The sequence below is a fragment of the Plectropomus leopardus genome, chromosome 20 (assembly GCF_026936395.1).
Source record: "Plectropomus leopardus strain MGB_pleo_1.0 chromosome 20, ASM2693639v1, whole genome shotgun sequence".
Classification (NCBI taxonomy): Eukaryota; Metazoa; Chordata; class Actinopteri; order Perciformes; family Serranidae; genus Plectropomus; species Plectropomus leopardus.
In genome coordinates, this window is record NC_142195.1 from 5,858,840 (window position 1) to 5,886,641 (window position 27,802).

Consider the following 27,802-nt stretch of genomic DNA (forward strand, 5'->3'; position numbering starts at 1 on the left):
ATTCATTGTCTATAAAGGAGTTTGATGACATCACAGATCAAGACTGACTTCTCTGGTTTCTGGCTATGAGAGAGAGTAGCTCATAAAGTCACAAATATTGATTAAACGTTTCTAAGCCATGGAATTGAATTGTTACTTTAGGTGGTTTTCCCCTTGATCTCTTCTGCTTTCATCATCAACTCACTATTATGAGTAACTGGCATGTGTCCATAACACGAGTTCCTTAAATGCAACATGTGCGAAAATGTTGAGGAGGTAGTCTGGAGGGTGTGTCAAAGAAAACAGTAAGAGAGTGTGAGTTTTAGCTAGTGTATAGGCTGACATGTGCCAGATGACAAAAGTCCCAATTCAAAACACACACACGCACACGCACATGCACACACACACACACACACACACACACACACACACACACACACACAGGGCATCCAGAGGCCTCCACTTGCTGGATTTTCCGCTGTTTTGCCCTCCATCTAAATCCCCATAATCTTGTTGACTCTGGCAAACCCTGTGGAGCTGTCCACTTAAAAGTTGTGTGCAACCACAACAAAAGCCTGGTTTTCATTGATAACACCCATTGTGAGACTTAAGAGGTGAGCGGTGTTGTGTACACGCCGTGGCGTCGATAAGTGTCGCGTCAAAAGTCAGGTTCCGTGTGTCGGCGGAGAGGCCCTTAGGACGACTGAAAGATCTCTTGTGTTTGTGCTTCGGGTCATTGGTGGATGATGTCTATGTGTGCACAATAATGCTGATATACACTATGGGGAGACACTTTTTTTCAGTGTTTCCAAGGCATTGTTCCTCCTGACCTTCATGTAGCTTAACATTTTCTCGCTACAGTAGAGGAGTTCCAACTGTACTATTTTAAAAGCAACCATCCTAAATTAAGCTCAAGTGCGCTGTGTAGGGATTAAAAGGTTACAGGCACTGTTACGAGGTATCCACCTGTGGAATCCTGACTGGTACAGTTTATCAGGAGAAAGCTGCAGAAATAGCCTTCTGTGACTTACCACTTAACCTCCTCTTTGACTCATCACTTCAGTTGCACAACTTTCCTAGAAGTGCTAACAGGAATAAATAGTTCCTTTTCCAATAGGAAATCATGACCAATCTTGTGGAATTTCAAACGGCACAAATAATGTTTAAGGCTAAAAATAACCTACTACTAGGGAATATTCAAAAATTGTTAATTGATCGAGAGGGGGTTGACAATTTAAGGGTAAAATTTAAAATTAAAACTTAGTGTTCATACCACCAGAAAAAGTTTTTGAATATCAGTCTGTGGAGTGAAGCTATGGAACAGTTTTAATGTGGAATTAATACAATGTCCAAACATAAACCATTATCTTCTCACTCCTTTTCAAATATGTAAACCAAGTCAATTTCTTTTGCTTTATTTTTTTTCATTGTCCTTAAATATTACATTTTTTGTCTGTTTGCTTGGTTGTATTGTACTTTCTCTAGTTTCTTTTTTACATGTTTGGAATAAATCAAATCAGAATTATTTATGGCATAGAAAACACTGGTGCTCTCCTTAATGGTGTATCATTGGAAGTTTATCGGGTAGTCCTGAGTTCAAAGCTTCCTTATTAAAATTTCCAAATAGGTAAGGAAGTTTATTTGTATAGCACCTTATCATATAAAAATAACATTCAAAGTGATACACAGTCAAAAGATAAGATAAATAAATAAATAATACATTTAATTGGTAAAATAGATAAAAGTACCACAAAAAAATGATTAAAAAATGATTAAAAAGTTGCACAAAAGAAGAAAGTGTTAAACATAGTTACTTATTTATCATTCCCAAAGACAAGGATGAGCATTTACTGTAAGTGATTAATGTTAACAAGTTAGTTTTGTTCCGACACAGATCTTGGCACACCTCTCTCAGAAGGAAATAAAAGTTTTTCCTCATAAGGGTGTGTTCGAGTCTTGACTTCTAGTTTAACTACTTGTGCTTTTTGTTCTCATGGGTTCAAGCAGGTCATGAGACATCTCTCACTGTCTAAAGTGAGGCTGGTTTTTCCCTGCAGATAAAAAGCCAATATTGCCAGAAACAGAACACATGTAAAGATGCCCAAAGTTTCTTTTTATACTTCTCTGTCTTTGTTTTTTGTTTTTTTTTGTTTTGCAAAACAAAGCTCCACTTTTTGATTTGCAGACTTTTCACTCAGATTATTCAACCCCCTTGCAGTTATTTGGAGGTCTAACAGTTAATATATTTATATTTAAGCATAACATGACTTCCATGGACCTCTGTTTTCATTAATGGTTCACTGTTGATTGTATCATTCCAAGGCTGAAATTATAATAACACTTAAAACATTTACATATGCTCAAATGGCTCCTCTACCTAACATACAGATAAAATTATAAATTAAAAAAAATTGTAACAGACAACTAAGTGCCACCAAATTAATTAGAAATGATCATTAGCAACTGTAATCATAAATAAATGTACAAATTGTCATTATATTTGAATATATAATTATCACTACTGGTTCCAGTATTACTGCAGCTCTGCGTGTAGTTTGTCCAAGTGGTGTTGCCGTACACCAGCAGAAGCTACTTTCAAATATATTAGTGGAAGACAACAATGTAATATGAGTGTTAAGTAAGCTTTATCACTGTCTATTTTGAAAGTATGTTAGGAAAATGATAATTTTGTGATCTTCTAAGCAATGTTAGGCAAAATTTCTGTCTGAGCGCTGACTAATGAGCATATATTCTGTCTGTTAGGTAGCTAACAGCCCTTACGTTCTGAGCATATTTACTCACTAGCTCTGTGTAAAGTTAGGATTTGTTAATGTTCAGCTGTTGATTGGGAAGTTATTTCAACACTGTACTAAAAATAACACATATAACATATAACCTTGGTTCTTTGTCAAAAAGCCTACAGAATTTTCCCTTGAAATTACTGCAGACACTAAACTCTGTGGCAAACAAATGTTCAGGATTTTTATGTTTTGTCAGCAAGAAAATCTTCACAAACAAACACCACTTTTTGGAATTTTGCAGCCTAAACGCAATTGCCAGAAGTGAAAAGCTACCGTTAGGCTATAAACACACTACACTATGGTCACATGACTTCATGTCGCCACCACAGTGACACTTTAAAGCTATGTTCAGAGTGATGATGTTCTATAGTCTCAATTAACCGCTTTTAAGACACACAAAAGCTTTTAACTTCACCAGTGGGGTATTTACTGGTGTGTTCTATGTCACACAACAAAACATGAAAATTTATTAAGTTTATGTTAACAACATACCTTATTGTAGGATTCTAACCAAAAATTATTGAAAAAAAAACTTTTGACTTCAAATTGAGGGAACCGGGAATGCTAAAATGCTAACTAATTTCCAGATTTTAAGATTCTGGGTCCTTCAATACTTCAGCCCCCACTGGCAGTTTGATCCCCCCCAATGTTGACTTCATGGCTGTGGCCTTGTATCATTCCTTGAGACTATAAAATTCATTATAACTCAGCTGTTGGCATCTACTGTGTGAGTATTTGATTTCCAGGTACTCATTTGCAGAGAAGATGAAATCAAACTTTTATATGAACATAAAGCCAGATTAAATTTCTTCTGCTCAGTTTTTGCAAACAGCCTCAGGTATGGGGGAAATGCCTTGTGTTCACCTGTTGTGTTTGATTTTGACAAAGCATTTAGGTACTCAGGGAGTGTTTACATTGTCGCACGACTTCATGAACAGCTATTTAAGATGTGTAACTTATTACATGCAGTTACATAGTAACCAACCTATTTCTTAGCTCCGGTTCATTGATGCACAGCCAGACACAATGAGACTTTTAGTGGTCCTTTAGCTTTCCTCTTTTTCCCAACAGTTTGTCCAGCTGAGAGGATCAGGTTTATCCTGGGAGAGGAAGACGATGGTCCCCCGCCTCCTCAGCTCTTCACCGAGCTGGACGAGCTCCTGGCTGTGGACGGGCAGGAGATGGAGTGGAAGGAGACAGCCAGGTGAGTCACTGAGCTGAATGTCTTTTTAACCCAGGCACGCGATCTGTCAACCCCCCTCCCTTCTCCCACCCCTTTTACATTAACAGCCATGGGCAGTGTAGTCAAAAATTTCCTGCTTCACAATCCCGGTGCAGTCAGCGGAACACAGTCACTTATGAATAATCGTGTTTTGTGTGTGTAGGGAAATAGGCCCTACACCAGTGAACTCCCAGTCTGCTCTTATCTGATTGAGGTCTGTAGTACCTGCTCCGTGAGAGCAGGAAAAGGCTGAAACTTCCACAGTCAGAGCAAGACTTAAAGGGACAGTTCATGCCAGAATCAAAAATACATATTCCTGTAGTGCTATTTATCAGTCTAGATTGTTTTGGTGTGAGTTGCTGAGTGTTAGAGATATCGGCTGTAGAAGTGTCTGCCTTCTCTCCAATATAATGGAACTAGATGGCTTGTGGTACTCAAAGCGCCAGAAAACTACTTGTAAAAAACTCAACAGCAATGTCTCTTTTCAGAAATCATGACCCGGCTCCTTGAGATATAATCCACAGACCTTGTTGTGAGCAGTTTCATGTCGGAACTATTGTCTATCTACTGCACAACATCTGCCAACCCTATTAGCAGAAAGAGGCATGCATCCACTCGTGGATGAGAGGCTCTTGCTCGTGACAGTAAGACATATAAACATTAATGGTGTTCTCCTTGGCAGAACTGTAGTGTTAGCAAGCTCAGTGGTGCTAGGTGAGCTAGCAGAAGATGCGCACCTTCTTCTGCGCAGTAATACGGTTGGCAGGTGTAGCTCGGCATAAAGAAAATAGTTACTATGTGAAACTATTCACAACAAGGTCTGTGCATTGTCTTCAGTAACCAGGTCATGATTTCTGCAAAGAGACATTTTTGTTGTGTGTGTCAAATGTATTTTTTAATGTCTATGATTGAAAGAATGAATAAATCTCTATTTCGAACTGTGAAAAAAACAAAGCAAACAAAACACAAATAAAAGCATACAAGCCTTATGGCCAACTGCTGTGAACAAAAACAAAATGACAAAAAAGAAGGCTGATGTAAAACCTTTACATTTATCTTAATAAACAAATACTCAAACCACTTAAATTTAAATATGATGTTTGAAAAGCAGTAGGAAGAAGTTCACACTTATTTCTTCCGAACCCTATTAAAACATTCACTTTCTGTATGAACGACCTCCGTTATGTTGGCCAGAAGACAGAAATCTCTACTGTCAGATGGCTCCAAAACTCGGCAACCCGCACCAAATCAACGTAGACTGATTGCACTTGAAAAAGTCAAATGTCATGTTTGTGAAAGGGTCATCTGGATCTGGGGGATTGTATAGTTGTGCCACAGATAGGCTAACAAATTGGATAAAGCCACAGTTATGTGTTTCTAGGAAGGGAAAGTCTGTGTTACAAGAAGATGAATTAACTCCTTGAGGTCGTCCATGGCCAGCCTCCTTTCTTAGTAAGACGGTGCGGTCACAGGCATGTGGACCAAAGCCAGAGGGATACTCTATCCCCTGAGGAAACCCCATCCTCAGGCCTCAGGAGAATGGCTCTTTTGTAGTGGTGACATGTGAGGCATTATTATTAAAAAGAATCCTTGTCCTGAGTCTTACCTTTGGAGGCTAAGCTGATGCATGGTAGTAACAAAGTCTCGTTTCTCACATTTAGACCACAAAAGGCTGTCTGTCGCCTATGCTGTGCATTTTTTCTCACATCTAGTGATTTATTTTTTATTTCTCCGCCGTCCTGCATCCCCTATCCTTGCCTCGTGAACTGTGACCGATTCAAAACACTGTGGCGTTGTTTTGTAAAGAAAAGAGAACCCATCTTGTCTCCTTTTGTTCGTTGCCCATATTTGCTCATACCCTTACAAAGCCACTGTTACGCACTTTTATTTGTATTGTGCAGTGACCTTTCATTTAGGAGCCTGTTTGAAAGAGAGAAAAATTAAAGATGATTATGCACACTGTGGCTTTTTTATAAACACGTTTACTGGCAAAATGGCAGTCAAACCCCAATACTGTTAATACATCTCAACTTTCTCTCTTCTGTCTTTTTTGTCTTTTGTCTAGATGGATCAAGTTTGAGGAGAAGGTGGAGAAGGGTGGCGAGCGCTGGAGTAAACCTCATGTGGCCACGCTGTCCTTACACAGCTTGATGGAGCTCAAAACATGCATCGAGAAGGGCACCATTATGCTGGACCTGGAGGCCTCCACGCTGCCGCAGGTCGTTGGTAAGTGACCAGAATACCAGCACACCCTTAAAGAGGAGCTATTGTGCTCATTTTCAGGTTCATACTTGTGTTAAGCTTACTCGAACATGCTTAAATGGTCAAAAAACACTTCCTCTGCTGTAGTACCTGTCTATTGAAGCCCAGCCTTTTATTGTGGAAAATCACGAGTAAAAGCTTCTAAACACAGCTGGACACTTTCCAGCAGGAATATGATCTGAAATCATAGAGGAAATGACAATATCAGCAACCAAATGTACAAGTTTCCCTGACTTTAGCTACATGTACATTAGCAGTGTACTTGCAGAAGGAAACTGACTGTAAGTGAGAGTAACAGCACTTTCTACCATGAAAGAACAAAATGTTTCTACACACAACCAGACATGATCCAGAGGATGATCGGAAATCTGAGAGAAATTTACAACATCGGCAACCAAGATTCATTTATCCCTGATATTATCATGCAGCTACATGCAGCAGTGTATTTGCAACCTGAAAATGACTGTAATGGAGAACAGCAGCACTTTTCCTCAAAACACAAGTTGTCAAGGAGAAATCAACAACATTGGCAGATAAGTTTACAAATTTTCCTGATTTTAGCATGTAGCTACATTTAGCTACATGTAGCAATGCAGGCTACATAATGTAAACACTTGTAGTAGTGTGCCTGGAGCAGATGACCATGTAAAAAATGTAACACACTATGATGTTACACTATAGCCAGAGTAGAAAAAGTGTTGGCAACAGAGTATGTGGAACTGTCAGAAGTCTGCGATTTATGCTTTTACATAGATTTATCTTATTATTTGAAATGTGGGTAACATTTATTATGGGCATTCACTGTTGTAACATTATTAAGACACAAAATATTGAAAAGCATAGTAGGTCCTCTTTAAAGTTTCTAAAGAACCTCCTGGTGACTTAATATTGATCTTCAATATGTCCCACTTACAGAGTTGATCACTGACAGCCAGATCGAGTCCGGCCAGCTGAAAGCTGACCTGAAGGAGAAGGTCGTTTACACGCTGCTAAGGAAACATCGCCACCAGACCAAGAAGTCAAACTTGCGTTCCCTTGCTGACATTGGCAAGAGTGTTTCCAGTGCAAGTAGGCTGTTCACAAACCAGGAGAATGGTAATGCAAAACCACCTTTTTAACCCCTCTTCACCCAGACAATTCCACCTTTATTCTCATCTGGTGTCTTATTTCTGTCTTACACATATTTCTTTTCCTAATCTTTTTCCTTCCTTTGTTTTCCTTCCCAACATTCTTTTTCCTTCTTTTTGGGTTTGTGCTGTCTGTCTCTCACCATCCGCATCTGCCGTGTTAAAGCGCGCAGCCCCCTTGAGCACCCTGTGCCTTGTTTAAACCCACAAGACCCAGTGGAACCATGTGAGGTCACAAGGAGCTCCAGCATGGGATACCTCTGTAAGTGAGGTCACAGCACTCCTACTGAAAGCAGCAGTTTGAACATGCTCCCATGTAAAACCACCAGCAGAGAGATTCATAGTTGAACTCTCCTCAGGTCTATTGTTTAAAAAAAATAATAATAATCTGGATGTGTGTTTATTCACAGACTTCAGCAAGCCAGTATATAAGATAGAGTTGCTTCACTCATTAAAATGTACTTAACTAAATATTTATCTGGTAACAGAAAGCTAAAATGTCGTAGACTCTTCTCTAATGTTGTTAGTTAATGGACCGTATTAAGTTCCAAAGTTTACATTCTCACTCATTTGCTAATCGTTGCATGTTTCTGCTGACGTGCAGAGGCAGTGCACCTAAGACGGCCACAGATCCCAGCTCTCCTCTCTCTGGAGAAATGAATGACCATCTGGCATTAGTCCTAAAGCTTAAGCCTCACCACATTTAGCTAGCTCCTGAGTTTTCTGGCTCTCTTCATGTTCTTTCCTGGGGCCTTTCTTTTTCTGGGACTCATCTCCCTGCTCTGCCAGAAATGTCTCATTTGAAGCTCTGCAGCCTCTATCATCCTAACAGTGTCTCCCCCCTCTGCAGGTAGCCCAACTACCGCCCACAGAAACCTCACCTCCAACAGCCTGAGCGACTTCTCTGACAAACCAGAGAAGGATCAGGTAATCTGTGCATAGAGATATGCAGCTATTATGCAACCTCAGAATAGATGATACTTAAGATCTCCATTCACAAAGCAGCACTATGCAGGGTCATGTGTTGGGCTGTGTGTGCGCACGAGTCTGTGAGCCTCAAACACTGATGGATATGACCCCTTTTGCTCTGTGCTCACAACAAAAGCTCACTGTCTCCCATCTTTGTCCTGTGAGTTTCTGTTGTCTGCACATGAAGTTTCCCTCACTGTCATGACTCATGATCGAGTAGCCAACTGTAAGCCAACTGTAAGTTGGCTGTGTGGTCTGCAGATGCACAGCACACAGAGAAAAACTCACAGAAGTGGTTAAACTGTAACAGCTGGAATTACACAGTTAATGAAAGTGTGGATGTGTCAAAATGTTCGAGCCTTTGACACAACACCAAGGACTTTGTTAATCATCTCCTTGCAACTGTGTGTGTTTTTTTTTTCTTTGATCGACAACTTGTGTAGTAAAGTGTGTTTATTAGGTGGCATAAAGTCAAGCTGCTGCTCGGCAACATAATTCAAGGAAAGGGCAGGCACTACCTGTACCAGTAAAAACACCACGTCAGTCCCCGTTGTGTTACAACCACATTTTAATCACCACATTAATTTCAAAATGTCACATCTGTCACATCACACTGCATGTAACAAAGAAAGGCAGTCTGTGTGGGGCTGATCTTTTCATGTCTCTATCTTGTAACAACTAACTTGCATTCGTTGTTAAAATGTTGCCTGACGTTTTAAAACTTCCAAGTGACCATTTGTGTATCTGTTTTTCACTCTGTGTTAGATTGGATATGTGCAGTAAACTTTGTTTTTTGTGCACACCCCCACAATGAACGAAGAATCTAAAAGTGTGTGGGACTGAAGTGTTTTTCAAAGATTCACAAAGTCATGCAATACCGCAAATAAATAAACTTGATTGAAGCAGCTGTTGACCAGCAACACTCATGTTCAGCGAAGTGAAATTACTGTTTTTGTATATGGAGTCTGAGTCTGAGTTTGATGAGAGCTGATAAGTTTAGCTTTTAGTTCAAATCCATTGCCATCAGTGTGGGAATTTCTAAGCATTCCACTGAAAAAAATGACGAGCACAACTTGTGTGAAAGTTTGCAAACAGATTTTTTAATAGATTTTTCTGAAACTTGGACGCCGATGATTTCAGTTCATAGAGAATTTTCTCAGTTTTTTAATTAATTGTTCACCGTGAAGTTTCATGCACAAATTCAACATAACACAGGTTGAGTAACTGATACACAAATGATCATTTGGGGGAGTGATGTATTACTTTAATTATCTGGTTTCACCTTTTCCTCCTTGACTCTGCTCTTTCTGTCCCAACAGCTGAAGAATAAGTTCATGAAGAAACTGCCCCGGGATGCAGAGGCATCAAATGTGCTGGTTGGAGAGGTAGACTTCCTGGAAACTCCCTTTGTGGCGTTTGTTCGTCTGCAGCAGGCCGTCATGCTGGGCGCTCTGACTGAGGTTCCCGTGCCCACAAGGTAGAACATGCAACAGCCGCACCATTAACTGAAAAATAATTACTGTCACTTAGGTTTATTGTTTAAATATAGTTAGATGTGACTTTGATAAAAATCTGCTACTTCAGAATCTGACTTTGTGAAATGTTCCCTAACATCTTATTTTCTTAGATTTCTCTTTGTCCTGCTGGGGCCCAAAGGTAAAGCCAAGTCCTATCATGAAATTGGAAGAGCCATTGCCACCCTGATGTCAGATGAGGTACATTATTACTATACTAATCTGATAATTTACATTCACTGTTATTTACATTTGCTCTCGAGAGGTTGGTTATGTTTGGTTATTAAATCAAAAGTCATGTGCTCTCTGTTCTCATTCCCTTCTTCAAGTTTTACAACAACAGTGAATGAGTTTTGTTTTAAACTGTAAACCAGCATGGCTGATGCAGAACACTAAATCGATCCTCACTGCTCAAGCGCAAACCGATCTCATCCTCTCTAAGCTCTGATTGGACTAATTAAGTCCTGATTGGTTGTGAACCTGAGATAATGGCATCATGAGAACCACATTAAGGTTTTAGAAGTTGCTACAAATGAAAGAAAGTCATTCTTACCTCACCACCCAGTCTACAGGCAGTAATGTACCAAAGCAGTGCTTTTTGAGCTGAATGCTCTACAGCCAATATCTCCAACAATATAGTTTGATAAATAGCACTACAGGTTAGAGGAAAGTTACTAGTTACTAGTTAAAGTTACAGTTTTGCATCTTAGCATGCTACCTTTAACTAATCACCACCAAACATAAAAGTACAGCTGAGGCAGATGGGATTATCTGAAGTTTTCAGGTCATAAACCCAGGTCTTGCAAAAATTTTAAATTTCGTCACCATAATGGTGCTAAACTAAAAGTTAAGGGATCACCAGAAATATTAGAATTGTAGGGAAGATGAATGTCTGAACCTAATGTCATGACAATGCATTCAGTAGTTTTTTAGATATTTCCAGAGGAAAAGTATGACTACACCACCTGCAGGACTTGTCCTCTTGCCAAATCTCTCAGCTCTCTAGATATTGCTTTATTAATCATCACAGCAGTTTGCCTGCCGGGCCCCGTTGGCAGTCAACAACTTACAGCTCAGTTGTTAAGCCGTGAGTTGAGGTTACGGAGACCAATTTGTTTTCTTGTGAGCATAAATGCAACACAGTAAGACAAACAGAACATATTACACTGGCTTTTCCAAAATGTTCAGTGTGTATCTCCTGACTGTGTTGTCAGCTCATGACGTTTTTAGCCCTGAGAGCACCTTGTCCACAAATTCCCACAGGCCCCGGCTCTTCCCAGCATATCTCACCATGTCAACACGGCAGGATGGGACATGTTTTTCCAGGATTTCCTCAAGTTAAACTTTACCCTCTAAGCTCTCCTGCGCGACAAGCAGTGTCACAGGTTTATCAGATGTTTGTGTTTTTTTCAGTCATCAGCCTTGTAGTACTTTACCTGCTTGTCCCTGCGGCCCATGCTGCACTCAGATAATAACACATTATTTGTGTAGATTGTGAAAGAGTTTAGAAAACTCTTGGTTGGGGTCAATATTGTGTTGGTGACGTTGGTTGCAATGATTTCAGTGACACACTCCCCTCTGTGTGAATGATCAAAAAGCAAGTTGGCAGTGTTCAATGAGCCATTTGTACGTTCTGTGTTTTTTCTCTGTACGGACAATTGAAGGACATGTTGTTATGTTATTGATGACCAATAGTTTGGTTGTGTTTTTGCTGCCAGGTGTTCCATGATATTGCCTATAAAGCGAAGGACAGGCAGGACCTGCTGGCTGGCATTGAGGAGTTCTTGGATGAGGTCATCGTCCTGCCCCCCGGAGAGTGGGACCCTGACATCAGGATAGAGCCTCCCAAGTCTCTGCCCTCCTCAGACAAGAGGTCCGCTCTAATCCACACCATCTAATCCAAACGAATGAAGTCACTGCACTTAATCTTTTATAAATCTAATGTGCAACATGAACACATATTTGACACCTTGGAAAAAGTCTTATCAACTTTTTCCCCTGCAAAAAAATAACAATTATAGCAAGAGTTTAAAAGTCCAGTATGAAGGATTTAGGAGGATATTATGGCAAAATTTGAACCTAATATTTATAATAATGCTTTCATTGGTGTATTATCAACTGAAACTTAGAATGATTGCGTTTTTGTTACCTTAGAATAAGCTGTTTATATAGTTTGCAGACTAAAAGCTTGATAAGATAAGACAAGTGTCTACAAAGTTTGTCTTTGGGAAATAATTTGCAGTAGAAAAAAGGTAATAGATAACAATATGCAATATTAAAATCGCAGTAATGTATCGTGACTTAAGTATCGTAATAACATTGCATCGTGGGGCCTCCGGTAACTCTCCCCCCTGATATTTTTTTGTTTGGATGAACTGACAGACAGAATGCTTGAAGGCGTGTGAAAAATGACTGTTTGTCTCCTCTGTTAAAGGAAGAACATGTACACTGGATTAGAGCCGCCTCAGATGAATGGCGACACTCCTCATGATGCGGGACATGGAGGGGGAGGAGGACACGAGGTCGGAGAGGAGCTTCAGTGGACCAGAAAGTAAGTGAGATTTAATTTCCTTACATGAAATTGGTGCAGATACAGGAGAGCAAATCATAATCACAGTGCAGCCTTGTTATGATGTTTATACTAATGGGTACCAACATGCACCTTATAGATGAGTGTTATCAGACTGATTCTAATCTTGATGGATGTGATTGTTTTTGGTGAAGATATGCAACGTGAAGTAAAAGATCATAAATTTCTGTCATTTATGTTTTTTTTCGTCCTCCAGTAATTTTCCAACGAGGAAATATTCCACACATGAAAAATAATGCTTACTGTTAGATAACTATGTTTTCATTAATGTGGAATATGTTTTTCTTTCTTTGAAAACTTTTGACTAATAGTTCCAAAGTAATCTAATTTTCCACTTTATGCACCTCACGTGTCACTTATAACTGAAGTGAAAGTCATGCCATGAAACAGTGTGTGTGTACTCATTCGAATGGTTCTGTATTCAAGGTTTTGTGGAGGTCTAGTTCTGGACATCAAGCGGAAGCTGCCATTTTTTGCCAGTGACTTCTATGATGCTCTACATATCCAGGCTCTGTCGGCCATCTTGTTCATCTACCTAGGCACAGTTACCAATGCGATCACATTCGGAGGCTTACTCGGTGATGCCACAGAAAACATGCAGGTAATCACCAATCATTTTTTAATCATAATCACTTTTTATTATAGTTTTATATGTACAATGAGTGAGGTTTATGTCTCCAGATCGTGATGCACATTCAAAGCTGACTGCAGACAAAACAAATCCCCTGTTAACTTTGAACCGGCCAAGTTGTGTTATAGCTGCTGACAAAGTTTAACTCGGTGCCTAAAAGACGAACTCCGAACTAAATATGGGCACTTGAAAAAGCTGTAAGCTGTTATTTATTATAACTAATTTGCTTGTCACCTTTACACATTTTTTGCAGTTTGCAGAATTTCTTGTCAAGTTGCTCATTTTGTTGGGTTTTTCTTTTCGTTTTTTTGGAAGAAATCCAACCAAACTGCTCAGGTTTTAGAGGTTTAAATGCTGGAGAATACCATCTGAATGCAATACAAAAATACTGATGTGGATCCAGGTGTTAAAGGGTTAATTGAATGAGCTTGGATCTGTTTCAAGATGACGTGAGTCGTTGTGTTAAGTCACAAACTAGTGAACGTCAAAAAAGAGTTGACTTCAGCTGATAAGCCATGCTCATTTGGAGCTCAGAGGCTCATACTGCATCCATCTGTTGAACCTGCTGTTAAGAGGACTGCACATGGAAAAGTTGTATAATTGTGTAATAATAATGTCAAACGCTGCTGCAGCCATCCCGGGGCCCTGATCGCTGAGTGTGTGGGGTTGTCCCCGGCTTTGACCGCACTCTCCTGGCAACGAGGTGCATCCTAGAAGACCTGCAGAGCAGCGGCCTGGCGGATTTGCCCGGGCTGTAAATAACCACAGATCCAGATTACTCAGCCACCACAGCCTCGTCATGGCTGCATTTCCAATGACCCCTCCTCCTCCCCCTACACCACCACCTCCTCAATCCGCCCCTCCTGCACTCTGAGCACAGCAGAGGGAATCCCTGCCCTCAGCCGACCTCATTCAGCGCAGCTTTCAGAAATAGAGCCACGATGTCAGTTCCTCATCTATCTACAGCGTCTGTATGGCATTAGGCTTGTGACATGCCCCGAGTCTAAACAAGTGACACGACTGGAAATGAAACAGGCCTGTCCTGATTGGCCAGCCTCGCAGCTGTGTGATGTGTATAGGGAAAACAAAGCTTCCAGCTGAGTAAGCAGAATTCTGGTATTGCTGTTCCAGGGCTCAGAAAGAGTTGGAGAAGAAAAATGGAAATAAGCAATAAACAATGTCTCTGTTGAACAATTTCTTTCCAGGATAGTTCACATGGAGTCATGCTAAACGTATAAATGTCCAGGTCTTGTCTCCTCTGTGTATTTTCTGGGCCTAACATGTTCCATGAGCTGTGTGTGAAGTCGTTTTGTTTTTCCATGTGTGCAGGGAGTGCTGGAAAGTTTCCTGGGTACGGCACTCACAGGAACAGTGTTCTGTCTGCTCTCCGGTCAGCCCCTGACGATTCTCAGCAGCACAGGCCCCGTGCTCGTCTTTGAAAGACTGCTTTTCAGCTTCAGCAAGTGAGTAGAAACTGATCAGACCAGGGCCGTAATCACCTATTCAACATTGTGGAGGCACCATTTTCACCCTACACAATCTGCAACCCTCCAAGGGTCTGGGGTGACATCTTCCTCAAGACATTTTTAGAAACTCAACTGCTAAATGTATTATCTTAGAGCTTTTTGTGACAAAAATCTTACATCATGGAATCTCAAAGTTTTAAAGACTGAGGGACATTTTAGGGAAGAGGTATATGATTGGAAGACACACAGGAGAAGTGCACACACCGATTTCTTTATGAATTTTTATGCCATCTATTATGACATTCAAAGACTTTTTACAACTTTTTTATGCGATTTTTTGGAAACATGCTAACAATCGTTGCCTTTTTAATTAATACATACTTAAGCTTTTTATGCCAATTTATTGTCATATACTATGACTTTATAAGCATTTTTAATGCCATTTTATTCAAACATAGTCTGACTTTTTTCTGATGTTTTATTATAACATGCTATGACTTTTTAAATGCCATTTTAATGCTATTTTACAAAGACATACTGACTTTTAATTTCTTTTTAATGACTTTTTAATGCCATCTTATTATAACTTTGTAAAAACTATCATAATTGACAGTGATGTGACCCACATAATAATTATATTACATTGTAGTTTTCCACTTTATATTACATTTCAAAGTAATGAAATAGAGATAGTCCAGTGTTTTTCATTGATTTTATTTACCCATAGCTGTCAAGCATAACAGAACTACATTTGCTAACTATTTTTTTGATCACATAGCATGTTTTTGGGGTTTTTTTGTCATAGCATAGCACATTTATTAGTATATTATTTATTTTCATATATTATTTATCCCCAACCCAATATATATGTTCATAACGTCCTAGGATCAAACTCGTTTCAGCCTGTGAAATCGTGGAACATTAGCGAGGGTGAAAGAGAGTTCAAAATCAGCTGCAGTAGCTCGGAAGATATTTATAGGTTGTTGTCTCTCCAAAGGAAAGATGTTGTTTGTGTGTTTACAGGGATGCTTTATTTGTGTCCCCCAAATAAAAAAATAATAAAAGCAAAAGAAATACAAATGGATAATCCATATTTAAGGTGACCTGGCAACTTTTCTTTAAGTTTTGTTGATTTTCACCATGGAACTTTTTCTATTAACTGTAAATCTGCCGGCATTTACACTTGCCAGCTAATTTTCCATGTGTTTTTGCTGTCATCTTCCTGTTCCAATTGACTTGGCGACCACACACACAAACACACACACACACATACTCATATAGAATCAGAAGTAGCAGAACATGACGAGAAGTTTGAGTCGAATATCTAACTTTACCTAATAATGTGTATGCAGTCCCCTTTTTAACCACCTGAGAAGAAATAATTGTGCAGATTTAACATTGCACAATACAATACTGGTATTAAAGATTTTTCAATACTTACTTCTTCTTTCTCCTCCTCCCACTGTACTCCCTTCCTCTCCCAGAGAGAGTCTTCTAGCATTACCAAACACCATGCTGATTATGTTCCATTATTAATAATTCACTCTCATTTAATTTTACACTGTGAGCGAAGAATGTTGCAACGTCTGTGTCCACCAAATGTTTCCATGCCTGCGGTCAACAGTTGCTGAGTCAGTGGCAGCTGTTAGCCTGCGTACAGCTGTTGGTTATTACAGGTGCATTATTTTCATGTAGAGAAAAGCCCGCTGACAACTCTGTGTTCTCTGTGTTTCACAACATCAAATTCTACATTTTATTTTGAAAGGCTCTAGGGCATACTGCTTTTACATACTGTAAGAAAACACTTTACCACTTACCACTTTTTTATGTTTTACTTTTTTTAGGTACTTACAAATTTATTGCAATTTGTGGGACATTTCGAAATGTTTTCCAAAACAATTTTCTCAGGTTTTAAAGATGCGAAACGTGTCTGAACGCAGCACAAGCAAACTGATGTTGATCCAGGCGTCAAGGGGTTACGGAAACCTTAATTTCACAGAATTCATGTTAGACAGCAGTGATAAAAACAACCGTGACTTCTTCAGGGGATTTAGCTTGGAAATAAGATGTGGGGATACACTTGTACACATTTAACCCCTCTGGCCCCAATCTGTCCTCCTCCTCAGAGACAACGGGCTGGACTACCTTGAGTTCCGGCTGTGGATCGGCCTGTGGTCGGGTATATTCTGTCTGGTGCTGGTCGCCACAGATGCCAGCTTCCTGGTGCAGTACTTCACCCGATTCACCGAGGAAGGCTTCTCTGCGCTCATCAGCTTCATCTTCATCTACGACGCTTTCAAGAAGATGATAAAGCTGGCCCACCACAACCCGATCAACGCCGACTACGATCCCAACCTCATCACTCACTACGACTGCGTCTGCATGCCTGGTGCGTAGAGGAGACGTAAACATCGATCACAGCTGTATCCAGTAACATAGACAGTGTCTGATATCACCACACAGCGATCTTGAACCATCCTTTGCCTTAAAAGTCCTCATTGTTTGGCGCCATCAGTATCCCCAGTGATACCAGACAGTGAAAGCTGAACAGTCGTATTTGGTTTTGCCCTGTTTGGCATTGATGTTACTATTGTGTGCTCAACAAAGCTTTCAACTTATTTTTGTGTGTTTACAGTGGAGATAAATGATTCTAGTACGTGTTGGCCTGTAAGATACCACTGTTTACCTTCTCAACAGCCCTATGAGTTTCTGTGCTGAGAGTGACTCAGCAGAGTTGAGAGGGGATGTTGACCCTGATTCAAAATGGCAAGTGTTAAAACTGCAAGTCTCATTTTGGTTTATTGTATGTCTTTACTAGGCAACTCATCAGACCTCCTTGATGTCTCTGCGTGGACGAACAGTACAGATCTGGTATGTAGTGTTCTTGTTTTTGTGATCTTTAGTAGCATGGATTCAGGTTTCTAAAATTGTTGCTTAATTCAAAGACAGAGTTGGGTTTTTCAGTCCAATTATTGCTACTTATTGGTTTAAGGAACCTCTTTGTCTTTGTCTCTCCAGCCAGCGAATGCCACCTGGGCGTCCCTGTCCAAACAGCAGTGTCTAAAGTACAACGGGCGGCTGGTCGGAGAGGCCTGTGGCTTTGTGCCTGACATCACCTTGATGTCAATCATCTTGTTCTTTGGGACCTACACCTGCTCCATGGCTCTGAAGAAGTTCAAGACGAGCCGCTTCTTCCCCACCACCGTGAGTTAGAGCACCAACAGTTGGATGTGTAGCAGATCATTTAATTTAGAAATTTGGCTCTGCTCATAATGTCAAAAGCAGTTAATGTTTAGTAAAGCTGTAACCAGTGACATTAGATGTCTGTGGAGTCACCAAACAGTTAACACTTCAAACTGTCAACGTCAAAGTCGTCAAACCAATTTGCTCATGTTTAACAGGGTGTTGTTCAAACAAAGAAAATGTCCTGAGCTGGTAGTTCATACTGCCACAAGTTAAAAAAAACGCTGTCAAACCTGCTGTGAATTTTTCCCTTCCAGGTGAGGAAACTCATCAGTGACTTTGCGATCATCTTGACCATTTTGCTGTTCTGCGGCGTGGACGCCTTTGTTGGTGTGGAAACTCCAAAACTCATAGTGCCAAGTGAATTCAAGGTACACACCACACACTAAAGTGACAAACTCATCCTGTCTGAAATCATGGCTCTGAATTGATTGAACTGTGTCCAGCCAGGTGCACTTTCCTCTCATTACACTGATAATGATCCATGTTTCTGCTACAAGCCCTCCGAGATTCTGCAGAATCCCAGTATAATGCTCTCTTTGTAGTTTGCCCAAATAGCGACACATGAAACTAAGGCACAGTCAGTCTCGGAGGTTGCTCACCTCGAATGTTCCTCAGCTGGCGTTAAGACCGCCTCGACACGGAGGAAGGGGATGATGGGGTAGAGGAGCAGGTAGCTGCATCGAATAACAGCTTGATTATAGGTGATGTGAGAACAGAGACGGTCTTATAGCTGCAGGTACAGAGCCAGCTTTGTCTGACCACAGAGACTTAATTCACAGATTTCTGTCTTGTAATAATGCACTGTGTAATTCCAGACTCTGTTCATTGTTAAAACTCTGAAAGTGTAATGCAGTAATCTCTTTGCATTAGGTATTTGTTCCTCTGTTCTGTTTGAGATGTTATCCATGTCGGAGAGATCTGGACTGTGTGCACACAGAAAAAAGATAATAAACTTATGTGGTGTTCCTTTATATTGGTGTCCAGGTCTCTTTAACAGTCTGGTTCTTCTTATTTCAGCCCACGAGTCCACTGAGGGGCTGGTTTATTCCTCCATTTGGAGGGAACCCCTGGTGGGTGTACCTGGCTGCCGCTCTCCCCGCTCTACTGGTCACCATTCTGATATTTATGGATCAGCAGATCACTGCTGTGATCGTCAACAGGAAAGAGCACAAACTCAAGGTTGGTGCACCACTTCAAAGTTTTATTCACTGTGAAAATTTTAGAATAAAATGTATAAAAAATTTAAATATAAAACTGAACAGAAAAACAGGGCTGGAGCCAGAATTTTAGAAATATTAAAGGATAAGTTCAGTTATGGGTTTTTTTTGTTTGTTTTAAATGGACCCTGCTTTCTTACAATGTCGTGTCCAAAGACTAATGGGAACAACAATTTCTAAATGTGGTTCTGTACTGTGAAAGAGTGCTGCACATAACAGTGGTGATAGAGGCTGCAATGTTACCACTTAGGACATTTGTGTATCCTTATTTCGCTTCCACTGAAAGTGCTTGTTTTTGCCACTGAGACTTTCACAAAAAGTTCTTTCTCTGTAGGAATAATTTCCATAGGTTTTCAGAAACTTAAATGATCATATGAGCGTGCTAGTGGCAAAAACAAACATTTTTAATGCTTTAGTAAATGTGGTGGTGGGAACATGCCCGGAGTGGTTACATTACAGCCTGTTTTGCTGCTGCCGTCTACAGCGCTCTCACTTAATACTGAAACTTTTTTTTTCTTTTTTTAAACCCTTTCTATTTTTACATAATCCCTATTCGCACAGGACTGATATTACCTGGGGGGGCCTCATGTGATGCAGAAATCCAAAACAGAAAAACAAAATATGACCCCAAATGCCTGAGATTTTCTATTTTCACTAGACTAATATTATCACAGTCTATATGTTTGGCAAAATATAGGAGGATAATTTGCGGTGGAATTTTAACCTTTTTTACTAGATAACTATTTGACAGATTCGCATGGGATGGAGATCAAAGGAAGACCCCCATGATAATTACAAATTACCAGATATCCCCAGGTAATACTTGATCTGTGTGAAACAGGGCTTTAGACACAAAAACATGAGAAAATAGGGTCCGGGTTATGAAATACCAAACTTAGCCTTTAACTCTTGATACATATTCCATCCATAGTTTAGCTTCACTGTGTCAAGAGTTCAATCACAAGAAAGATTCCCAAAGTGTCTTTCGGATCTTTGTCTCCTCTTAGAAAGGGGCAGGCTATCACCTGGACCTGTTCTGGGTGGCCATCCTGATGATCATCTGCTCTTTCATGGGCCTGCCGTGGTACGTGGCTGCCACTGTCATCTCCATCGCCCACATCGACTCTCTGAAAATGGAGACTCAGACGTCGGCCCCTGGGGAGCAGCCCAAATTCCTGGGCGTCAGGTAAAGGGACACAGCTGCAAGACACAATGGCGACATTTAAGAATTAAATTGTTTCTTACCTATCGGTCCCGAGCAAATGTTTCTACTCCTCTCTCTATTTCCCAGAGTGTTGTTGGCTTTTGACAGTGCCACGTAGTTAATTACACTGATTTTGGATTCCCAGGTGAAAATTAATCTCTTAGCAGGTGGCTAGGAGGGAGGGTTTTTATAACAATGGGCTGTAATGCTGTGTGTAAACTCCCTCCAAAAAGTTTATATGCACAGGAAAAGACAATATTGCACACACATTTTCCCTTATAAATCTGAAAATGTATTGAATTGTCATTATAGAAACATTGCATGAACTGTTTTTCAGATCCACTGATGTATTTGCTCTTGAGAGTTAATGTTTTAATTTTGTGTTTTCTTCCACTAATCCAGGGAGCAAAGAGTTACCGGTATCTTCGTGTTCCTTCTGACGGGACTCTCTGTCTTCATGGCCCCTATCCTCAAGGTGCTGCAGCGCTCCAACTTCTTAATTCTTCCATGGAAATATGGATTACTGTCCGCCTCTTTTAGGACAAACTCCTGTCACCCCTCTTAAATTTGAAATAATTTCAAATCTTGTATTCATCCGATTAGGAACTCCCCTAGTTGAAGTAATTCGATGTGAAATAAGCATGTTCATAAGGGCTTAAGCTCCAATTGCAGCTGAGTGCCTTCTCGAGTTTCCATTCCCACATTAAGCTGCCAAACAAAAAAAAAGTGAAGTGAGTTATAGGATATTGTTTGAGCTTGTACTCCCCCTTGTGGACATTTTGAATATTGAGCTTCTGGTCCTGTGAATACATTTTGTTTTGTTTGTCATCCACTATACTCACATGATTTTGGAAAGATGGAAACTTTTTAGCATAAATTATGACTTGAGCTGTTTTAAATGTATTTTCATCTGTCTGGCTTTTACTACTTCTGGCTTAAATATTGATCACATGGAAGATTTTTGATGGTAAGTGGATATTTTCCACTGATGGCTAATGCTGAGCAAGTAGTTGCCAAACCTGCTCTGATGGCAGCCAAGTGACTAATCACACTGGTGTCAACAAAAAGATCACTCTTACTAGAAAAGCTGCTTGCAGACTATTTTTAAACCAACCAATGATGCTAAAAATAAACCTTGATATAACCTGTTTGGAGCGAGCTCTAACAACTTAGCATCACTTTAACTTTTCATGTCTTTAGAATGAACCTCAGTTGACTTTGCTACACCTTGTCGCCTATCTCATCATAACTTTCCTCGTATTCCTCTGTGCCCTTCAGTTCATCCCCATGCCTGTGCTCTATGGTGTGTTCCTCTACATGGGTGTGGCGTCACTCAATGGTGTCCAGGTGAGTGCGTCTGACCATTTCTCTGACTGCTTACAAGTGTTGAGCAAGTACCTGAAAAATGTAATAAATGACATTATAGTCGTTTAAAAAGATTTACATAACTTAGTTAAATACAAGAAGAAGACACTGTGTTTTTCAGTGTCTGTATTTACTCAGTCAACATTAGCTCAGCCACAGCAGCACTCCTGTTCACACGCTCTCCAGCTCTGAGCAAATCCTACCTGAAAGTTGTATGCTAATCAAATTTAAGTCAGGCTAAAGGGGTTAGCTGGCAGTTAAGACATGACATGTAAGCAAAGCTACTAGTGGCAGTTAATGCTATGATCAAATGGGGTTGCGTCTACCGTGTTCACCAGAAGTGACCATTTGAACACCTGATGAGCTATTCACAACCTTTTTGAGAGCTCTAAATACACAACTTAGTGTAGTTTAGTTATATTTGTTTCACATAATACAAATCATAATTATGGTTATATATAAAAAGTGCATGTGAGGGTGTGGTACAAAGCTATACTGGCTTATATGAAAGTATGTAAATAAGACAACTATTGAGTTAGCAGGAGGTGTATTTGTCCTCTTTTGGCAGTGGCTAAATGCCTCCTCAATAGGGGTCAACCATTTAGCAGATTATTTAAGATGATATCTGGCATTTTGCTGAATATCTGTATCAGTGTTCTATTTGAGTGATTGCTGATAAAATTAATATATTGAAAAGTGCAACAAAAGAGTCAGCAGGTTCCAGATCCTGGTTATTGGTCTCATTAACTACTAATTATCGGTATCGGCCCTGAAAAACCAATATCAGTTGACCCCTGCTCCCCACATTTCCAGCTCCTGTGTAGAGCTAACGTGTCCAAAAGAAGTATGTCCTTTCGAGGCACAAAGACAAAAATTATATTAACCCTCTGCTAAGACTGCAGCAAAGTTGACCCCTAAGATGTTTAAGTAACAGAGCATTACTGAGATTATTAACTACTTAACTTACTGTAGTTACTGAGTGTCTAATCTTTACACTGCTCACTAAAATGTTAAAGACAAGTTAAATATAACCTTAATATGTCTGTAGATGCTTCTTACTCTAAGTTACAGCCAAATACTAAAGAGACAATGAGCTCATGTCTGTTTTGTCTGTCTGCTTGTCTCAGTTCATGGACCGCCTGCAGCTGCTCCTGATGCCCGCCAAGCACCAGCCGGACCTGATCTACCTGCGGCACGTCCCCCAGAGACGCATCCACCTCTTCACCTTCATCCAGGTCCTGTGTCTGGCACTCCTCTGGATCCTCAAGTCGACCGTGGCTGCCATCATCTTCCCTGTCATGGTGAGAAATGGCTGCAAACAGCTACACAGAGGTAGACTTTATCAGGACACAAAAGCTAATCAAACTCGTTTCTCTGTCTGCAGATCTTGGCGTTGGTAGCCGTTCGTAAGGCGATGGACTACGTGTTCTCCCAGCATGACCTCAGCTACCTGGATGACGTCATCCCAGAGAAAGACAAGAAGAAGAAAGAGGATGAGAAGAAAAAGAAAAACAAGAAGAAGGGAAGCATTGACAGTGAAATTGAATTTGTGAGTCAACCATTTTTTCAATTTAAATGGCCTGTATATCTGTTGTTGCCATGTGATTGTCTCCTGTAGGTCCTTCATAAGTGTTAATGTTCTCCTTCCATCCTCCCACAGTCTGACTACCCTTACCAAGACAATATCCCCAGTATAAAAATCTCTATGGATATGATGGAGCAGGAGCCCATGTTGGGTGATAAATCTAAGGATAGTGAGTACAAGTCAGGGCCGCTTTGCCACAGCTCCACGGGCCACTCCAACACGGCTTCTTAAGGCTTCATGCACACCTTTTCTTGTTTCATTGTGACCTTTTTGCTTGCACTAACAAATTTAACACCTTAAAAGATAATTATTTTCTGACTGTAACACTGCTGGTTTGAATAGGTTTTTTTCACCGAGTTCTTAAAGGGATACTGATATATTTAGTGTATGAGGTACTTCTCCATAGACAGTATACTGCACACAGTAGATGTCAGTCAACGCGCCCTCAGTTTGGAGAAGCAGAATCAAGACTGGCGCTGTTGTGGAGGGGTCAGCGAAACAACGTATTTTAACCATCTAAAGAATTCTAAGTCAGTTTCAGAGTCACTATATTTACAATATTTCACTGCTTTATCTTGCTGTCAGTAATTTCAATGGGAAAATTCAGCCATTTTATCACTCTTTTTTTTTCTGTTTCCATTAGACTCCACACCGCTGACCACAGAAGCTGCTGGTCTGCCTTTAACTGTAATTTTGTTTGTTTGTTATTCTGTGACTTTGGTGTTTCAAAGAGTTAGTTTGGATTCACCAAAGTCACAAAATAACACAAACTAACAAACTGACTGAAGCAGCAGCAGACCAGCAGCTTCTGTGTTCAGCAAGCTAAAATTAAATTTTTGTCAATGGAGTCTGGTGGTTTTAGCAAGAGCATTGATGGGGAAATGTAGCCATTAACGTCTTCCCTGTCATAACAGGCTGTCTGATGGAAAGCTAAAGCAGTGAACTTACTCTCAATATAGCTTACACTTAAACTGATGCTGACTTTTTTATTTAGGTGAATCTCTTTTTTTCAGGTGGCTAAAATACGTTTTCTTGCTGACTCCTATCCTCAGCAGTACATTGCTTAGTTTTTGTGTCAACTCCTGCCTGCTTCTCCAAACTGGGAGCATGCAAACAGACATCTGTATGAAATACACTGTATATGGATAAGAACCTCACACTGTGTAAATTCAAATAATCCAAACTATCCCTTTAATTTTATGACCATAAAAGCAGCTTGGCAGTGCTTGCTTTCTTTTCTTTGTATCTCCTCTGCTAAACCATTTAACATTTCAGAGTGTTTGTGAAGTACATTGTTTTTAAATGTCCTTTCCCCCTTCCAGGAGATGAATCCAAGACTTTCCTTAACCCGCATTCGTCGTGCTGAGCACTACTTTGAAACTCCCACAGTGGCCGAGTGAGTGAGTACAAGCTGGCTTCCACATATCACGTTTTCTCTGAGAGGAAATGCTCAAAGTGTGACTCTGTGTTCTGGCACCATGTTTAAATGACTCTGTATCTCTTCCCCTTTACAGTCTTGAGAGAGGCCAATACACAAAAGGTTCGCCTCAGATTCGGATAGACAGGAACTCTGACGATAACACTTTCTTCTGGAGGAAGGGCTCTGAAACTGATCTGTGAAGGAATTACCCAAAGATACAGAACCAGCATTAAATACCAAACATCCTCTTTTATACTGCTTCATAACAGTATTTTTTTTAAATATTCCCTGTGTGAGGATTAAAATAAGAATTGCTGGAAGTATTTGTCTTAAAGTTGCAACACTTTGGTGGTACTGAATTTAAATGAGGGCTGATGTAAGATATGTTTGTCCTCTTGAGTTTTTGCAGAAGACAAAAAGGGCTACTCAAGATCATCTGTATGCAGTTCTTATGGGACATTAATATCTTATGAATGTGTACGCTAATAATTTATAATAGTGTCCAGCTAAATATTTTTTTATCAAAAAAGATGTCCAGTATACTTCAGGTTTGTAGAAATAGATCACCACAGTTTTTTAAAATAGATTTATTCAAATAATCCCAAACATATGCAACCTCTCTTCTGATTGTACTGTTTTTAATATAGTAGGTTTTTAGAGTTTAAATTCCAAATACTGGCATCTTAAAACATACTGTAGTGGAGGTACTGCATGTGGCGGCAAGAAAAGGGGATTCACATAAGAAATTGCCCTTTACTTGCGGCAGACAAAAAGGGCTACAAAAGGTCATCTGTCACAAGCGGACATTAATTTTGTATTCACGGGCATATAAATTAGTTATCAAGCATCCGTCTAATGAAACACATCCAGAACATCATGTAGGAATGCCATGTTTGTTTCAGTGTGGTAAGAAGTAAATGGTTTAACACCATACAGACTGGAACTCTAATACCGCTTTATTTTCTTTTTTTTATATATATTTATTATATTTAAACTCTGCAAATGATTTTGCTCTTTGAACCTTAAATATGGCTTTACCATTGAACTTCCCCCATGTGTGCAAAATTGAAGCGATTCTTTCAGTGCTCTGTATCAACTCACCCGTCTTCTCCCTGTTTTAGGGAGATCTAGATGTATCATATCTGTATTTAGCTCTACCTCTTATATTTCTGTAGATGCCAGGCATTATATTAAGCACATCTGTTGTGCAATTATTTGTGATCAAACACTGATATTTTTTTTAACCGGCACTGCATCTGAATCTTCATTTTGAGTTCCCTTTTGCTCTTAAGATATTGTATTTTTTTCTGTTTGTCAAAATGAAATGATTATGTATATTTTTGCAGTGTTTTTAAATGGTAATTCCACCAAAATAATATTTTAGAATTTTGTCCCCAAAGCAAAAAAAAAAAAAAAACCATTTAAGATTATTTTTTTAATGTTTCACATACTGATGTTGGGGGGGGGTGGCCTGTAATGTTCTCACACACTCAACTGTGAACCCTAAAAGCCTATTTAAATTGTTCCTTTTTAAGATGTGATCCTATTTAAAAGCATTAATGTGATACATTTTAATCTTTGAGTAAATTCTTGTTTGTTTTTTAATCATGTAAAGTGTGTTTTTTTTTTTTTGTTTTTTTTTAATCGACACATAATCACTGTGAGGCAATGCAATGTTGTGACTTCCAGTCCTGGAGGAATTACTGCTTTATAGCATACAGGGTAAACCGTGTTTGTGCAACAGCTTCACTTTAAAATTGACATTTTGCTTTGACACTATCTTAATGTATTACTATCTAAAATCCATTTAATGACAGTTTGATGGCTGACATTTTTCTGTTTTTCAAATGACTTGATCATGCTTCTGTTGCTGATTGAAGGACACACTGTAACTTAACCTGATTCAGTTGATTTAGGAAATTAACGCATATGTGACTGTAATACATCTCAATCATTTGACATGCATATAAGGACATTAACAATCAGCACTGCTTCGGATTTGCAGTGCAAAGAAGGGCTTTAATGAATGCTTTCATAATTACATCAACATACTGTCAAGATGTGAAGCACGAGACTGTTGAGTTTCTAACAGTCAGTGCTTTGAACCAAAACTCAATAACCACATTGTCTTCCTCTTTGTTCTGTATATTTTGTCTCTCTGGTTCTGATTCTGCAATAAATGTCATATTTTTGATGTTCAACAAATTTTATACAAGCATCTTATGTGCTCAATAACCATAGGTTACTCAGAAGGAAGCAGATGTTGGGGTGTTTTTTATGGAGTAGTGTTTTGAATGAGAGCAATAAAACAGTCCAGATGATTCTTAAATATGTTGTTGTGTTTTTCTTTCAGACTTTGGAGCACACAGCTCCCAAAGGATGGGATTTCAGATGACTAAGAGTTTCAAACTATGATGTTTGAAGTCTGACACGCAGAGTATGATCAATACCACACATGTACTGACCAGGAAGAGACTCAAAATGACCACACAGATACAAAATGACTACAAAGAGATGTAAAACAGCTGCAAAGAGACTCGCAGACACTACAAAAGGGGTAAAACAACCACAAAAAGACACAAAATGTCTACAATGATGCAAACGACTACAAAGACTTAAAATGACTTCAAAGAAACATAAAATGACCATAAAGAAACACAAAGCAAATACAAATAGACTTGGAATGACCTCAAAGACCACACAAACACCAACTAAAATAAGACTTAAAATGACTTAAAAAGAAACTTTAAATGTCTGTAAAGAGACACAAAGCAACTACAAACAGAGTCAAAATATAAGTACAAAAAGACATAAATGTCTACAAAGGGACAAACAACTACTCAGAGACTTAAAGTGACTTTGAAGATACACAAAGCAACTGCAAAGAGATGCAAAACCACAGACCAATGCATCCTGACTACAATGAGAAAAAGATACAAAATGACTGCACATCCAAATCAAGTACAGAGACAAAAAAACTACAAAGAGATGCAAAAATGATCGAAAATAGTCACAAAATATCTAAAAAGAGACAAAAAACATCTAAAAGAAAATAACTACAAAGAGATACAAAGCTGCAAAGAGATGCACATACACTACAAAAACACCAACAAAAGGACACAAAATTATTATGAAGAGACAAAACCAGAGACAGATGCATATCAATGACAAAGTGATGCAAAACAGCTACAAAGAGACGAACAA

General features: G+C 39.5%; 1 protein-coding gene across 4 annotated transcripts in view; it reads left to right on the plus strand.

Moving 5' to 3' along the window:
* Window positions 1–26,927, plus strand: part of LOC121960109 (electrogenic sodium bicarbonate cotransporter 1-like) — a 39,097-nt gene extending 12,170 nt beyond the window's left edge. Inside the window, exons 4-27 of one of the 4 annotated variants that reach the window (XM_088071021.1) lie at window positions 3,852–3,984; window positions 6,068–6,228; window positions 7,180–7,359; window positions 7,558–7,653; window positions 8,242–8,318; window positions 9,680–9,837; window positions 9,988–10,075; window positions 11,593–11,747; window positions 12,309–12,425; window positions 12,891–13,065; window positions 14,425–14,558; window positions 16,688–16,950; window positions 17,380–17,432; window positions 17,580–17,765; window positions 18,062–18,175; window positions 18,825–18,986; window positions 20,032–20,210; window positions 20,631–20,703; window positions 21,507–21,575; window positions 22,721–22,894; window positions 22,978–23,142; window positions 23,254–23,347; window positions 24,501–24,578; window positions 24,693–26,927. In XM_088071021.1, the coding sequence (XP_087927147.1) occupies window positions 3,852–3,984; window positions 6,068–6,228; window positions 7,180–7,359; window positions 7,558–7,653; window positions 8,242–8,318; window positions 9,680–9,837; window positions 9,988–10,075; window positions 11,593–11,747; window positions 12,309–12,425; window positions 12,891–13,065; window positions 14,425–14,558; window positions 16,688–16,950; window positions 17,380–17,432; window positions 17,580–17,765; window positions 18,062–18,175; window positions 18,825–18,986; window positions 20,032–20,210; window positions 20,631–20,703; window positions 21,507–21,575; window positions 22,721–22,894; window positions 22,978–23,142; window positions 23,254–23,347; window positions 24,501–24,544 (3,050 nt within the window). In that variant the 3' untranslated portion in view covers window positions 24,545–24,578; window positions 24,693–26,927. The remainder of the gene's footprint in view (window positions 1–3,851; window positions 3,985–6,067; window positions 6,229–7,179; window positions 7,360–7,557; window positions 7,654–8,241; window positions 8,319–9,679; window positions 9,838–9,987; window positions 10,076–11,592; window positions 11,748–12,308; window positions 12,426–12,890; window positions 13,066–14,424; window positions 14,559–16,687; window positions 16,951–17,379; window positions 17,433–17,579; window positions 17,766–18,061; window positions 18,176–18,824; window positions 18,987–20,031; window positions 20,211–20,630; window positions 20,704–21,506; window positions 21,576–22,720; window positions 22,895–22,977; window positions 23,143–23,253; window positions 23,348–24,500; window positions 24,579–24,692) is intronic. The other 3 variants (XM_088071022.1, XM_088071023.1, XM_042509709.2) reach the window with 3 other exon arrangements.
* Window positions 26,928–27,802: the final 875 nt, after the last annotated feature.